This window comes from Neodiprion pinetum, chromosome 3, assembly GCF_021155775.2.
Source record: "Neodiprion pinetum isolate iyNeoPine1 chromosome 3, iyNeoPine1.2, whole genome shotgun sequence".
Classification (NCBI taxonomy): Eukaryota; Metazoa; Arthropoda; class Insecta; order Hymenoptera; family Diprionidae; genus Neodiprion; species Neodiprion pinetum.
In genome coordinates this window covers 10,564,012-10,581,170 of record NC_060234.1, presented here as the reverse complement: position 1 = coordinate 10,581,170, position 17,159 = coordinate 10,564,012, and the positions used below count along the sequence as shown (strand labels likewise).

Sequence of the window (17,159 nt, the reverse complement as noted above, 5' to 3'; positions counted from 1 at the left end):
GCGTATGCCACTGGAAGGTCAGTGCCGTCTTTTTTATAGTCAACTACGGAACCAGTTGCATATTTCGAAGCATCGGTAGTCAGAACGAAAGGTTCCGGAGTCGATCGCCGTTCATGTATGAGATTAAAACAATCACTCTTTATCCATAATTGAAACAGCTATCTTTCATCTATAAATAAAACAACCATCTCTTATCCATTATTAAAACAGTCATCTTTCATCTATAATATATAGCAAGCGGATTATGTGAACTGAAAAATTTTAAACAAACTGCGAATATACGCGAGTAAAATCGAATCGAGAAAAACAATTCACCATAATTATTGTGTGACATAAAGTCATCTTCAATTTTTCGAAGAACTTAGGATCAATCTTTCAACCGTTCTCCGTGGAGTAGGCCTTCTGGGGATACCACGTGAAAAAAAAACGCGCCGGGTGCTCTACCGCTTGCGGTGGTGTGGAAACGAGTATAAATGAACCTATTATCACTGTTCAAATACTAGCATATTGTAGTTTCTCAAATGACAATTCCATTCTTGTGTAAATTTAACTGAGATTGTCGATGAAACTCATGTTCCGACGATGTGTATCACGTGTGGAATCGTAATGCCTTTGGATTTCTCTATTTTAGTCAAAGTGAAGTTCACGTGAGTACATTTTTCTTCTTGATAAATTTCGTTTCATTATTAAAGTCAACACGGAGTACATACCTTCGGTAATTTAAAGCATGGCAATTCCAACATCTTTCTCTCCCGCTTGACCTGTCGAATCCATACCGTGCAGAATTATTTGAAAATTTTTAAGACAAATTTTCGTACACGCTTGGTTTATAGATTACTAGATTGATTCTACTGTTGGACACTTTTTTCGAAAATCATTACATTCACGTTCTTAAATGAAGAGTTGACGCTTGACGTGATTCCGAAGCTCCTGTTCATCTGAAACAGAAATACAACCAATTCCCTTGATGAGGAAGAATGTCATTGCGATAGTAACGAAGTGACAAACCAGAAGAAGAGATCAAAGTACGGCGACCCAGCGTGTATTCGTATAAAGCACTGATATACAACTACACTGGATTTGGTGTTACCGTATACCCAACGTAAAAACTCGTACATCCAATCGAACAGCTGAATTTCCGCCATCTTGTAGGGAAAGTTATCACAAAAAGTGCGCCAGATCTGAATTACGCTATAATATTCGTTAAATATAATTAAACGATCAAACGAACTTACCTGTTGTGAAGTTCGATCGTAATTATATGTAGAGTCTCGTTTGAGATGATTACATCGTAGTACCGTCTACTTCACGTTATTGTGTCACGAATATTCAGAGCTTGTAAAAAAAAAGAGAGCGCCTGGCCCCCTGGCGCTGCGGTTGTTCCTTCTCCAAGTCATATTGTTTAAAGTACTCCATAAGGATTGAAAATAATAAAACAAACACATTTCCATAAATAAAGGGGGAGGGAATGATAGAAACGAACGGAAATAAAACGTTCAATGGGTGGGATGTAATCATCTCAAACGAGACTCTACATATAATTACGATCGAACTTCACAACAGGTAAGTTCGTTTGATCGTTTAATTATATTACGAGTCTCGTTTTCGAGATCAAATTTAGATGTTCAGAGAAAAAATTATTTTATTATTTTCTAAACAGCCTCAGGCAACAAAAACGTAACTTGTATCCAGACCAGTGGTCTCTCGAGAACAAGAATCAGCGGTTTTTTATTCGCTTACTTCGATTTTAACAAAATGTAATTAATGATATCTTATGCAATAACTTATAAATATTATGAGAACACGGTTGCTGCAAAGTCTTTTCTGCCCGATTATAATACTCTGCAAATACCTGCGAGTCCTTTGACCAGCCCGCTGTATTTCTTATCGCGCTAATATCCAACCCCTTTGCCAAGGCAGCCGACGTAGACGCGTGCCTTGTACTGTGCGCCGTGAACTCAGGTCCTATGCCGCTCTTAGCCAACACTGACCGGATCCAACGACTTATTGTCTGGGTACTCGCCGATTTGAAGGGTTTTCTCGAAGTGATCAGTACGTTACTGCAATCGCCTCTGAGTGGTTTTGTTATTTCCAAATATCTCTTCAACGTGCTCGCTATGCACAGTCTAGGCTGTTCGCGAAAGTACGGCAATAACAAAAGTGGCTGGAAAGCCCCTGGTCTCGACGTTTCAATGATGTCCGAGATCCTTATCTCGAAGCCCTGTGCCGAGTGACAAATATTGTCAAGTCTCATGAGCGAGAAAGTTTGCACTCGATGAGCCGTACCTAAAGCTAACAGCGTAACTAATCTCTCTGACAATTGTTGATTGTTTAATGATTCGAGAGGATATAAGTTCGCAATGTACGTAAGTACGATGTCGACGTCCCATGTTTCGTCGTATCGAGGTTTCGTTGGTCTAAGCCGAAGAATACCTTTAAAAAATCTACTGATAATCCGATCGTTAGTCATGTCGTTCGTCGATATTAACGAGATCGCCGATCGCGTCGCGTTTAATGTGCCATAGGAGGCTCCTGAACCGTATCTCATTTGCAGAAATTCGAGAATGCGGTTCGCGCTCGCTTTGTAAATGTCTGTTTCCGTCTCTCGACAGAAATTCGCCCATAGCTTAATGGGTCCCGGGTACTGCTTCCATGTACTCTCGGCGAGAGAAGCCAACAACGTCTCGATCACTGAGTCCGGGAATTTCTTGCGGCGGTAAGATTCGCCGACAATTTCCCGGCAATCAAAGCCAGTGATTTCTGTAATGGATGCTGGAGAGACCTACAAGGAGACAATAAAAGCCATTTAGCGGGAGCGAAGATCATCGGTTTCTCTACGAGAAGGTGCATAAATATAGGGAACCATGGTTGCCAAGGCCAATTCGGCACTATCGGAATCCCACAGGCACGATCTGCGATAACTTTTCGAAGGAACCTGAGTACCAATGCGAACGGTGGAAATGCATAAAAATACTACGACTTCCAGTTGATCGTGAACGCGTCAATAGCTAAGGCATCAGGATCTCTGTGCCACGAACAATAAGCTTGACATTTCGCGTTAATCCTGGATGCAAACAGGTCCAATTTTAGTTTGCCAAATTCCGAAATTACTTTCTCGTATGCCCAACTCGACAGTTCCCATTCCGTGTCTATATTCTTTATCCTCGACTCCCTATCGGCCTCGACGTTTTCCTTGGACGCTATGTAAGATGCGAAAATCCAAATTTTCCTACACTCGCACCATTGCCAAATCTCTTTTGCTATCCCGTGAAGAGCGGCATATTGAACTCCTCCCATTCGATTCACATATGCAATAGCTGTCGTATTATCGATTCTTAGTAAAATTTTGCAATCGTACAATTCGCTTGCAAAACATTTAAGGGCCATAAAGACGGCAATTAGTTCGAGTTGTTTAATGTGCAGCCCCCTTTCGGTGTCACTCCAAAAACCGTGTGTGCCTTCATTACAACAATACGCGCCCCAGCCCGTTTTTGACGCGTCCGAGTAAATCTCCTTAATAAATCGAAAACTTCTTATCGGACCAAATGACGTTGTAATATTTTGTTTCCACCAATCGAATTCGATCTGCAAATCTGCGGATAATTCGAGCTGTGCATCGTAATCCCCCCCGCTGACCAACAGGGCGAAGAACTTTTCTCGTTCGAATCTCTTGGTGTATAACCATCCATACTCAATTGCGCGACAACAGTCGACTAACTTCCCGATGAGGTGAGCGAATTCCCGAATTGTACAAAACTTGCGATGGCTAAAGTCGTCGATCACGGCTACCATTTTCTTTCTCTTGACTTCCGGTAGCTCCAATCTCATTTTTCGAGAGTTGATAACGAATCCTAAAAAAGTGCAATCTTTCTTGGGAATCAAGCTACTTTTTTGATAATTCACTATAAACCCTAGTCACTGCAGTTCTTTAATAGTGACTTCTACGTTTGTGCGACACGCGTTAAGATTCGAGCCGATGCAGAGGATATCGTCTAAGTAAATTGTCGAGATGAATCCTTTCCCTCGTAAATAATTCACTACCGGTTTTAGGATTTTTGTAAAAATATACGGCGCTGTGCATAGACCGAACGGGAGGCATACAAATTCGTACATTATATCCCCGAAAATGAATCTCAAATATTTCCGGCTTTCCACGTGCATAGATTCTAAAAAATATGCATCTTGTAAATCTATGTTACACATAAAATCACCTCGCGAGATTAGTTTCGTCGCAGTTCTAATGTCCTCTAACTTGAAATGCTGCGTGACTATAAAGTTATTGAGCTTTTTCAAGTTTAACACGAATCTCATTTTTCCGTTTGTTTTTGGTACTAAGAAATACGACGAAATAAATTGTCCCGGGCATGGCAAGCAGGGTCTGACTGCGCCCAGATCTAACAATTTGGCGTTCGCCAGTTTCATATCCCAGAATTGAATTTTTGCTGAGGAGGGGCGGTAGAGATTGGTGTACTGACTGGTCAAATTCAATTTTGTACCCTCTTACACAGTTTAAAATGAATCGATCCCGCGTGATCTTTTCCCATTGGGGGAGAAACTTTTGCAGCCGCCCCGCTGCTTTATTTACCTCTAAGGCCTGTCCCGCGAGCGTTGGTACGAGCTCTGCTTGCGACTCTGGCTCCAAGCTCGTTGTTGATCTCGTTGTTGATACGACTGATTCGACTTCGGGACAAATTTGACAGTCTTCCTCGATCCTCTCTGGTTCGCGCCCGCCCGAGATCCCCCTCGAAACGAGTTGGACGACGGGCCTTTCCAGTTTCCCGAATTCGAGTTACGAAGAGGCGCCTTGGGCACCGATGGTTGAGCCTTCAACTCCAAGCCCACCTTTTCGATCGACTTTGCCGTTTTTATTTTTCCTGGCGAATTCTCGCCGAATAAAAAAGCGTCGGGCTTAGTTTCGTCCAGAATTCCCTTGATCTTCTTGTCGAGAGACGGCGTAATGCACGATCTTCGTGTAATCGAGTCCAGACGAGAAGCGTGTGCCAGCAGTCGACCCGCGTCGGCAAGATACTCCAACAATTGATACTCGTCAATGCCGTCTTCCTTGGGGGTAAACAGCAACGAAATTCCAGCACCCAATGCGGCCATAGCTGAACCGCGAATATTTTGCGCATTTCTCAAGTATTTGTCTCGTTTCGTGGCCGACTCGAAGAGCGATGACGCTACTTCTGCGTTTAACACTGGCGCTTCCAAGCGACAATTGCCTGTTCGCGCATACTTTGACAACAACTCCTCTAGGTCGTCTTTCTTGAGTCCTTCGGCTATCCATTTTTCCCAATTTTGTGCCAAAGTTGAGTTTAGCTGTAATTCTGGCGTACCAGATTTTTCAAGGGCACCCAGGATACGCAGGGTCTCTTCGTCGAAAGCCTGTGCTGCGTCCTCTGTAGCCTGACTCTCAGCATCCGCTGGAGTTTGTCCTTCGGTATCTCGCGATGGATCAACCGATGCGACGGGGAGAATATTTCCCCCATTGTTGTCGTTCGTTGGTGACAAGCCTGCAATGGATTAACCTGCGATAAAGACAGCCTCTCGTATTTGTTACGCAAACGAGTCTCATTTCGCAACAACCTCGTGATTGACAAAATTACTCTATCTTTGTTCGGCTAATGCCGTCGAGTTACGCGATCGTAACCTTGGGCCATCTGCCGATTCCTCCATACAGGGGAATCGTACAGTTCGACTCTAAGAAAATACTCTGAGAGATTTCCTTCGTACGGCCTGGGCCGCCGAGTCATGTGGCCATGATAAATGCGGAATATGCAATAATCATTCATTTTTGCGAATTACATTCACAATCGACTCAAGGCAGAACTCTGAGAGTCTGCCTTCGTACGGACAAAACCGCCGAGTCTATGGCCCGTTATTTCCGCGAGCGACACCCGCTCAAACCTTTTTAGGTTTTGTTCGACCCGAGACAATTTCTGTGAACTTGTCTCCGTACGGCAAAGCCGCCCGGTCTACGGAAATAACGAAAGAAAAACAGAAGAAAATACCTTGACGACTAGTCGATGTCTCCTGATTGCCAGCAATTGTTTGCATAACCTCGCGTCTCGGGCTACTCGAAGTCGTATCTGAAGAGCTATCAGGCATCGCATCAACTATCTTCTTCAACTTTTTAAAGAACTTCTCGCTCTTATTCTCCTTATTCTTCTTCCTCTTGTGTGATTTTCCCATGATTTTTCTTGATGAATAAACTGGAACAATGCTCTAAACGTGCTACACTTTTACGCACGAAAAACGTTATGACTTGGAGAAGGAACAACCGCAGCGCCAGGGGGCCAGGCGCTCTCTTTTTTTTTATAAGCTCTGAATATTCGTGACACACTAACGTGAAGTAGACGGTACTACGATGTAGTCTCGAAAACGAGACTCGTAATATAATTAGTGAATACTTCGTATGCTGACATGACATCTGCAAGTTATCATTTGCAGAACGCTTCAGCGTTGTATACACACTTGTGAAACGATCGCCCACAATATTTTGATTGCTTAGTTTTGCAAAAAACGCAGGTACTCATTGTTACCTCAATAATTGTTACCGTAATTTTCCATCGCAATCCATTATATACACATCTATATATGTATATGTATGAATATATATATATATATATACATATCTGAAGTGACAAGAATCTGTACAAAATGGCTACCGTTCAATTGGCGTGACGGGACCACGCTTAGTCCAATCCAGTGTACATATTGTGACGTGGTATTTCGTACCCCGTCACTTTGTTTAATTATCGCATTTCCCTAGGTGCAGATATCGCTAAAAATAACGAAAGCACGTCTGAGGCCAATACTCCAAAAATGAACGACTAATTATCTTTAAGTTGAATTCTCTTTACTGAGCTAATTGTATGCTATTTTCTAATTCTGTAATGCTCTACGAGAACCATCCGCGAGACCTTCGCGTCAAGATACCAGGACACTGCCTTACAGGGGTCACGTACCAGCTCAACATCGACCACCACCGACTACAGACGAACGAATACCGCTGAAATCACTCCCGATGGATGCCTATCTAGTTGTCGAACAGGGTCGTGCGTGATGCACAAACAGCACCTCCAACTATTTGAGACTTATCGGCCAGGAGCCGAACCACGAATGAATGCTTCTACCGCTCGAATGCATCGTTAGGCGGCGTACAGGGCTGTGCGTCAAAAACACAACGAAGCCTCCCGTCGACGATACTTATCAGCCTGGAGCTGAACGTACCCTAACATCTACTAAGTCGTTGACTATCCAATAGAGGACGGTTTTCTCTTCACGAACCGTCTTATCGAAGGACTGCGGCGTGGAATAGGCTAATGATATGCTGACCACGTGGATCTGGTGGATCTAGTGTGGGGATCCGGGTTGAGGGCCATCACCACCAGATCGTTCCGGCATGAGGGCTTCAATGAGCGAGGGCCGGGATGCAGCGCCGACGAAATAGCTACAACGGGGAGTACCAGTGAAGCAAGGAGTGAGTTACAGTCGGTCGCAAGTCCAAAGGACCGGTGACGTAATATTGCCGCACACCTCAATATCGCAACACATGAGCAGTACGACCCCCCCCCCCCCCCCCCCCTCTCTCACCAACGATACCGCACAGCTGAAGGAAAACATCTCTAACCACCCTCCGACGTCCCGATACCCCGATACCTGTCGTCGAGGGAAAAGAAAAACGAGCGGCGAGGGATTATCGCCGCCTACCCATGGACCAGGCCTACGCGACCTGCTGGTCCAATTGAAATACCGCAAATTTGAGGAAGAATCACGTGACAGCAGCTCGACGAAAATCAGGATCATCGCTCATCTCGTCACTCTACGTTCAGTTCTCGTATCATACCGACGTGCTATCGTAATCTTCTGTGTCTTATCGCTACCTTATCGCATTCTCTCGCACCTGTTATATCTTCTTTTACGTAAGTGAGGTTCCTTTTCTATTTTGTGAAGCCACGAGATTACTTGCAATATATCGTACCTTTACCTTTATCTCTTTCTCTCTTTACCTTGCAGTTGGTCTGCTTGAGCCAATTGGGCTCGTATCTTTTCTCTTTATCTTGCAGTTGGTCTGCTTGAGCCACCTGGGCTCGTACCTTATTCTCTCTTATCTCTTATCTTGTCCCTTTCTCTGTCTTATTGCAAGTAACTTCGCGACTGGTTGACTATTACTTACGCATTGTAGTGACTATTGCTTATTTTATTATCTGTCTCTTCTGGAATATTTGACTGTCTAATATCGCTGTCTAGCAGCGCGTTCCGTTGAAGGATCAATTTTTATCTTAGCTATTGAGCATTGCTATTTTGTTATATTTTCTCTGATTAGTTATATCTGTCTCTTTACCTATTACCGTTGATTATCGTATCTTAGTGAGTGTACCGCGGGAGCGATCTTACCTCGCTGCGCGGTCCCGCTCGTCGTTCATTTGACATTGAAGTATTGTGCCGTATCGCATAACATCTTTTTCATTATTTTCTTCGCTAATATCGCTGATCGTAGCTGTCCGCAGTCTCTTTGATTTGCCGTACGTTGCATATTAATTATCTTGAATATTGTTTGTCTTATCTTGAATTGCCTTTTATCGTACCGAATATTATCTCTCTTTCTCTCGCACTTACCGCAAACTAGAGGCTACGTATTATCTGCTATTCTCTATATTTTATGCTAATTTTCTACTTGACCTGTCGCTTGAATTTACCTTGTAATTCATAATTCCCTGTCTGCTTATTTCTGATCATTCTGGTAATGTGATAACTATTATAATTGTTATATTTCGCATGTGTTTATAATCGCTTCTCATATTTTATGATTTATTTGCTTACCGCTTAATTTAAGTACAGTATATCTTTTCTGTTCTGCCTATCTATCTTAAAACCGTGTTAATCATTACCTTTAGTATCGCGAGCTTGCGCATATTTCCCGCTTATCCGGAAAACGTTCCGTTATTTGTTAACTCTCTCGCTTAACCTTTCTCTGGTCGTAAATATTGTTAATTATCGCATTTATTGTAATTGTATCTAAACCTCTTCAGCTACTTGCTTGTCATTAAACCTATCGCTTCTTACTTAAGGGATCGTCTCAGTGTGAAATTTTCAAAAAATTGTTTTTTTTTTTTGCATTATCGTATAGTATACACTGTTCTAAACATTCTCTCAAATTTTTAAATCGAAATTCAAATTATTACGGTCGCTACAGCGTTTCTTGTAGAAAGGGAACGGTTTTTCTACCTGCGCGTGTACTAAGGTGCTTAGGTTCTATAACCTTGCAGAATAAACTGTCCAAGCATTTCAGTTCGTTTTTGACATCCACCACGGATAGACGTACGAGAGAAACCCACAAGAAAAAAATCAAGACCTGGCATCGCCGATTGATCGTAAGTAAACGATTTATATAAACTTTTCCAACTTCAATCTTTAAACGCGTTTTTCTCAGAATGGTGTTTTTCAAAACGGTTTCCACTCTCAAAGAAAGAGTTTTAAAGATATCTAGTTCCAATTTCGGGAGAACATTTTAAACGTCATTCTTTATCGCGCTATGGAAGCTTTTTTTTTTTTTTTTGAAAACTTCCTATTTTTTTTACGAAAAACTGTCGAAAAAAAGGGCCACATTCGACACTTTTTGTTCAAACCGCCGCCATTTTGTCAAATTTGAAAAAAAAAAAAAACCCCTCCATAGCGCGATAGCGACTTTCCTATAGATCAATAATCTTTTTGAAATTTTTTCTTCAGATCAAAATTGCGGCCGTCATCGTGGAAACCGTGCAGCACCTTTTTTTTTCACGTGAAATTACAACAATTTATACAACAATGATGCACTCAATAAATAAACTTTAAAAAAATCATTTTGTATTCTTCATAAACGTATTTATTTATAAAAAAAAACCGGACCGATTAGTTTATTTGAACATTAAAAAAAAAATTCGCGAAAATCAGTGATTTTTCGGAGGGTCACACTGAGACGATCCCTTAATATATTTGATATTATTCCTGCTTCACCTGTTTCTTATTTTATCTATTGGATTCGACTCCGCCCCTCTACCATTATCTTGTCTCTCTGAGCGAACTATGCAAAACCGTCGTAGAACCTGACCTCACCTTTATCTATTACCTTTATCTTTACCTTTGTCTTTTTCTCTAATTATCTATTTTTGACGCATGTGCGTCTGGCGCCCAACAATCGTATCTTTCTCCCTTAGTATCTCTCTCTCTATCTAATTATTCAGGTTAGTGACTGCGCCGTAGGGTAACCAATTATCGTTCTATCGTTTTACCCTCAACCTTATAAAAATATTGGTTACAAAATGGCGCCCAACGTGGGGCCACGCCAATAAAGAGGGATTATCTTATTCAGTGGTGAAAGCAAATTTTATCGTATACCGTCAAAGCACCAGAGAAAAGTAAGAGACCGAACACGAACCCCAGAAACCCCAAAAATTGATAAAATTGCGAGGAACTCAGACAATTGAGCAGCATATTTAAATTAATTGATTGCCGCGACCGAGATTGGATATAAACCAAATTTTGAATATAAGAATTCCACATTGCGACCGAGTACAGCATAAATATCGCTAAATTAAAGATATCGAAAATTCAAGACTGTTTAAATATCGCACGGCTTTACCGCCATCAATAACACAAATTCAAAAACTATCTAAATAGCGCAAAGTCGAAAAATATTTAAATATCGCACAACATAACTGCCATAACTATCGCGAACATAAAAACACTTGGATACTGCAGAGAATAACCGACGTACCTCTCGAATAATAACAATAGAAAAACTCAGGGATAATACGATACGACCTGAACATCCTGACCTTATAAACTGCTCAGTCTAGTGTGTGGCAGGAGTGATCCCTTGTTGTAATCAAAATTGTTATTGATTCGCTAGATCGCTGTGTTTTGGTTTCTTCAGCGAGGTTACCATACTAACCTTCTTGCGCAACAAAATTTATTGTGAAACCTTTGGCTTGGGTAGGATAACATAATCTTCCGTTGTTTATATCGCAGTTTCCGGCTTTACAGGGTCACGCTAGTTAACCGATTCAATAATCTGGCAATACCGCAATTTCTTTCTCTTCGGGTCACCTATCGCTAGTCAATACTTCTTATGTCAATACACACGTCCGCTAAGGCGTGGGTAGACTCCTTGACCGACGCCGAGTTAAACACCGAATTAGAAGGACGCTCGTTGTCAACAGCAGGCATATAACCAGTCCGTCGTCAGCGGCTGACGAATTTTTGTAAACAACACGGCCTAAGCATGGATGACCCCCCTGCTCTCAACGACGCTTATATGGCTACACCGACAGACGACAGCGATAGCATGACGTTACCCACACAGACGCAACCAATCAACCCCGCGCCTTATACCGACGATGAGATTCGTGACGTGACGCGACCGTCGAACCGTAACCCCGATACGTCAGCAACCGGCGCGATTCGGAAGCGGCCACCGGAACCACAGCCTAGCCGAATTAGCCCGCGAAATATACCGCCAGAATTCCTGCCCGGCAATGACGTACCGGCTAAGCCGGCGCCCGTTCAGCAGCCGCCTTTGAGACCACGGGAGTATCACCCGGCGAATCCGCAACCGTTTGACTACCGCACCGGGAATTCTCCGCCTTATGAATATCGCGACGCACCGCCGCTGCGGAGACCTGCCTTCCGCAACCAGGGTTTCGAGGACAGCCAATATAACTTCCCGCGAACGAGCATGAACAGCAACTTCGCATCACCGTCTAGACCGACAGCGTTAGCAGCGTACGAAGTTATGAGGAAATGGAATCTCAAGTTTTCGGGAACGCGTAACGAGGACGCCGAAGCATTTCTCGCACGTATAGACGAGGGCCGATCGCTTATTAACATTCGCGACGAGGATATTTCAAATAGCATCCCGTTCTTTTTGTCAGGTGTCGCAATTTATTGGTTCCGCAACAAACGCGAGACGTGGCGTTCTTTTGCAGAATTTAAAGCCGCGTGGCGCCGTAGATTTGTCAATCCGGAATTGCAGTTCGCATTGAGGGAGGAAATTCGTAGGCGAACCCAGGGCGAATTCGAGTCAGTCGCTGACTATTTGACATGTATGAGGGCGTATTTCGACGGATTGAGGCCCGCGTGGTCGGAAGAGGAACAGTTAGATTACGCATACCGCAACTTATTACCGCGATTACAGGTTGCAATTCGACGGGACGAATTACAGAACCTCGATCAATTAGAAGACATTGCGAGTCTGATAGAAATCAGCTTCCGCGTAGCGAATAATTATCAGGCACCGCCAACCCCGGAACGATCGGTACTACCCGAGTTAGCTTACCGCGGGCAAAGAAACCCAAAGCCCTATCGCAATAATATCGCAGCAATTAACTTTTTCGAGGAAGGCCCGGAACCCGAGACGGAACTGGCCAACGCGGCCCAATTCGCTCAATCAACACCTAATCGTGGGACACAGGGTAACCGACCCAACGGTCGAAGTGCACAACCGCGTGCTAAGACCCCGCGATTCAATAGTCGAAACGATACCAGTGCGCCAACCACTCCTACCGCTACCACGGCTCAGACGGATACCGCGGGCATCGCGAATAACTCTCCTGAGTTCGCCGGCAACCCCTTTCTGCCGAGCCCGAAAGGTACGCTGATCTGCTATAGGTGTAGAAAACCCGGTCACCGATATGCGAATTGTCCCGAACCCGCGACCGGTCTATACTGTTTCCGATGTGGCAAAGTCGGATATACTAAGGTGACGTGCCCGAATCGGTGTGCGGGAAACCAGTGATGGAGCCGCACGAACGTGGAACCGCGGAATCCCCTCCGTCACCCGAATCGTCAGATTTTTGTAATCCGATCCAAGCGCCCGCTAGAATTCCGCTATTGTTTCTCAACTTCGAAATTTTATCGCAACCAGTCGCAGCACTATTTGATTGTGGCTCTTCTCGCACCTTTCTTGGCCCAGAGGCTATATCGCTAGTTACTGCTTTAAATCTTCCAATTTTACCGTCTCGCTTAGGTCCGGTCAAAATGGCCGCCGGACAGGAGGCACAGATTACCGGTGAAGTGGACTTACCGGTCATGCTACGAGGGGTGTACCATAATATTCCCGCTCGGCTAGTGCCCAGTCTTAGCTTCTCTTGTATCATTGGGTTAGACTTCATTCGGATATTCGGGATCGTAGTGAATTTTGCCGCGTTGACCTGGCGTTTCCAGGATGACCCTTAGCGTATTTACACATTCGATAATGATCCACGCGTAGCTGCTAATCCTTTTTGCAACGGTTTAGTCACCTTATCGGAACAGCAAAATCTCGAATTAGCAGCCTTTATGAAGTCCGAAATACCGCCTATGCCTGAACACATTGGAGTAACCAAGCTCACTTCCCATCGAATTGACGTAGGGAACGCTCTCGCGATCCGCCAGAGATCTTACCGCGTATCGCCTAAAATACAGGAGGCTATAGATGAAGAGGTAGGCAAAATGCTAGCAGCCGGCATCATCGAACCATCTCATAGCGCATGGGCTAGCCCTATAGTAATGGTAAAGAAGCCAAATGGTTCTTATCGCTTCTGCATAGATTTCCGCAAAGTCAATCAGGTATCTAAGAAAGACGCGTACCCTCTGCCTAGAATGGACAGTATCCTAGACAAGCTCCGTTCAGCTCGCTATATCTCGACCATCGACCTTAGCCAGGCGTATTATCAAATTCCGCTTACCGAAGACAGCCGTGAAATTACCGCATTCATAGTCCCCGGGAAAGGACTATTTCATTTCACTAGGATGCCTTTTGGCCTAACCGGAGCACCGGCCACGTTTCAGAGGCTATTAGATAGACTAATAGGACCGGATATGGATCCACATGCGTTTGCGTACCTGGATGATATAATAATAGCTACTAAAACTTTCGACGAGCACCTTCATTGGCTCAAACATGTCTTACACGTCATTCATTCCGCAGGATTAACCGTCAACCCTGAAAAGAGTAAGTTTTGTCGCTCGGAGGTCAAGTACCTCGGTTTTCTCGTAAATGAACACGGCTTACAAATAGACCCGGATAAAGTTTCGCCGGTAGTTAATTATCCAGTACCGACTAATGTCAAGTTAGTCCGACGCTTTCTAGGAATGGCATCTTGGTATCGTCGCTTTATTCCCAAGTTTGCCTCAATTACCGAACCGTGAACTAGGCTTTTAAAGAAGTCTCAGGACTGGATTTGGGATCAGGAACAAAATACCGCATTCGATGAAATTCGAACTCATTTAACTACCGCACCAACATTAGCCTACCCGAATTTTGAAGTACCTTTTGTCTTACACACGGATGCTAGTAATGTCGGAATCGGGGCAGTATTAACCCAGACTCAAGATGGCGCGGAGCGTGTTATCGCGTATGCCAGTCGAACCCTATCGGACGCCGAAAGAAAATATTCAGTGACCGAACTGGAATGTCTCGCCGTGTTATGGGCCATACAGAAATATCGCGCTTACATTGAGGGCTACCATTTTACCGTCATTACCGATCATAGTAGTCTAAAGTGGCTCCATAATCTCAAAAACCCCACGGGAAGATTGGCCCGTTGGGCTCTCGAGCTACTTAGTTATGATTTCGAAATCATCCACCGTAAAGGTGCGCTAAACGTAGTTCCTGACGCACTATCCCGCTTCCCCGAAGTAGCCGCCGTTATAATACCATCGGATGACCCCTGGTACGATCGTCGTAGAGCCGAAGTAATATCGCAGCCTAAGAAATTTCCGCGTTGGAAAATAGATGGGGACAAGTTATATTTTCATCACGAAGATCCAATAATCGGTACCCTAGTTCAGGATCTAGATGCTTGGAAACTAGTCCTACCCGCAAATCTTCATTCTCGCGCCTTGCAAGAAGCACATAGTGACCCCCAGGCCGGTCACCTAGGTGTCGACAAGTCTTACCGCAGATTAGCTCTTGCATACTATTGGCCTAACATGTATCACGACGTGGTCCAACACCTTAAGCGTTGTGACGCCTGTCAGCGAAGCAAGGTTGACCAACGGGCCCCAGCAGGTTTAATGGGACGTAGGGTCATCGAACAACCGTGGACAGTAGTCGCCGCCGACATAATGGGTCCGTTCCCTCCCAGTCGCTCAGGCTACGCCTATCTCCTTGTCTTTCAGGACCTGTTTACGAAATGGGTCTAGATTTGTCCTTTGCGCAAGGCTACCAGTCGTAATATTAGTGACGCCTTCACCGATTTAATCGCATCACGCTGGGGCACCCCCAAAGTACTACTGACTGACAATGGCACCGAATTCGTAAACAAAACCATAAAAGAACTTGCCGATACCTACCACGTAACCCACACGACGACGCCACCGTATCACCCTCAAGCAAATCCCGCAGAACGAGTCAACCGCGTGTTAAAAACCATGATTATCGCTTTCCTCGAGCAAGAACACCGTGAGTGGGACCTTCACCTACCCGACTTTCGTTTCGCTTACAATACCGCATATCATACTTCCGCCCAAACGAGTCCAGCGTTCTTAAATCTCGGTCGGACACCAGTTCCAATAAACTCTCTTCGGCGAATAGCCAGCGGCGACGTACAAGTGGAAAGACAGAGTCCGGAACTCTGGAAGGAGCATATAGAACGCCTCCAACTGTTACGGGAATGGGTCGTCGAAAACCTGGCTAACGCGTTTGAACGACAAGCGGGTTATTACAATCGCCGTCATCGGACCCAGCCGTACTCCGTGGGAGAACTAGTATTGAAACGCCAACATACTCTTTCTTCGGCTGCTCAGAATTACAGCGCCAAACTGGCTAAGAAATTCCATGGACCATATCGCATTACCAGAACCATCTCCCCTGTAGTAGTTGAACTCAGCGACGTAGTTAGCAACAAGGTGATTGGGAAAACCCATATTGGGCATTTAAAGGCATATCGTAACAATTAGACTTGACTTTCACAGATACCGCAAAAACTTCCGCAAAACATTTCAATATCGCAACCACCCATATACTGCAACCACATATACCGCAACCAAATCGAACATGAGCGACTCCAGCGGGATGGAAGGGGAGTTCGAGAAGCCGCAGTTCCCCGAGGCGGAGGCAGAACCCAGGCGCTGGGCCAGGCTGGCTCGCCACCAGCCGCTGCTGCAGCAGCTGAGGCGTCAGCATCCGGCCTTTTGGCTGGACCTGACGACCGCCGCCCTGGAGGTCCAGGAGGACCGGGCGGAAAGCTACCGGGCCCTGCGACAGGCCGCCATTATACATCCGCACCCGGACGACAGCACCCGGGGTACCCAGGCCGGTAACGGCCTCGGCCGGCACGAGGTCGCGACCCAGTCAGGGCACCCGTCCATCCGGTGCGAGACGCGGTCAGCCGGTACCCAGACCCGCGAGACCAGGGTCACCGTTGACGACCAGCCGCCGACAACGGGGGTGAAACGGGCCTCCACCCCACCCGACCACCATCACACCCGGGAGAGGGCCGCGCCCCGGGCGGCCAGCACCAACCCCCGGCCAACACCACCCGCGGTCTCACTGGTGAAACCGAGGTACCCGCGACCGGTGGTCGGTGGCAGATCCCCGTACGGCTCGTGCTGGATCTGCCAGCAATACGGCCACCGGGTGTCGGCGTGTGCAGACAGGGTGCCCGAAGATCGGGCGTGCTACAAGTGTGGTATATATGGTTATCTGCACCCGGAGTGCCCGGAGTGCCACCCGCCAACCGAAGTGCCCAGCAGGCTACGAGGCACCTCCCCACCACCTCCGGGGGAACCGGATGTTTATTGGACCCGGCGCGGCGGCGGCCCCGTCCACCGCGATTTTCGATTATTTTAAGACCGTTTTTTTTTCTTTATCTTCCGCAAACTTTTTTTTTCTCGCTAATTTTTCGTTTCAATTTTTATTACCGCAGTTTTTTTAAATTTTTTTTATTACCGCAAACTTTTTTTTTCTCTCGCTAATTTTCCGTCTCAATTTTTATTACCGCAATTTTTTTTTAATTCTTATTACCGCAATTTTTTTTAAATTTTTTTTATTACCGCAAAAATTTTTTTTCATTTTTATATTACCGCAATTACCACAGCCTCACGCCAAGGTTACCGTTTTTTTTTATACCGCAAACGTTTTTTTTTATCGCAATTTTTTTATTATCGCAATTTTTTTTTCTTCTTATCGCATA

The 17,159-nt window shown here is 45.1% G+C and overlaps 1 protein-coding gene and 1 long non-coding RNA gene across 2 annotated transcripts; both read left to right on the top strand.

The window, feature by feature from the left end:
• Positions 1–9,122: 9,122 nt before the first annotated feature.
• On the top strand, positions 9,123–9,831 carry LOC138190663 (uncharacterized). Its single transcript, XR_011176685.1, has 2 exons — positions 9,123–9,377; positions 9,733–9,831. It is a non-coding gene; the product is annotated as an uncharacterized lncRNA (long non-coding RNA).
• Positions 9,832–15,396: 5,565 nt separating this feature from the next.
• On the top strand, positions 15,397–15,924 carry LOC124214323 (uncharacterized). The gene has a single exon (XM_046616583.1). It carries the CDS (start codon positions 15,397–15,399, stop codon positions 15,922–15,924), a length of 528 nt encoding a protein of 175 aa, XP_046472539.1.
• The last annotated feature ends 1,235 nt before the right edge of the window (positions 15,925–17,159 follow it).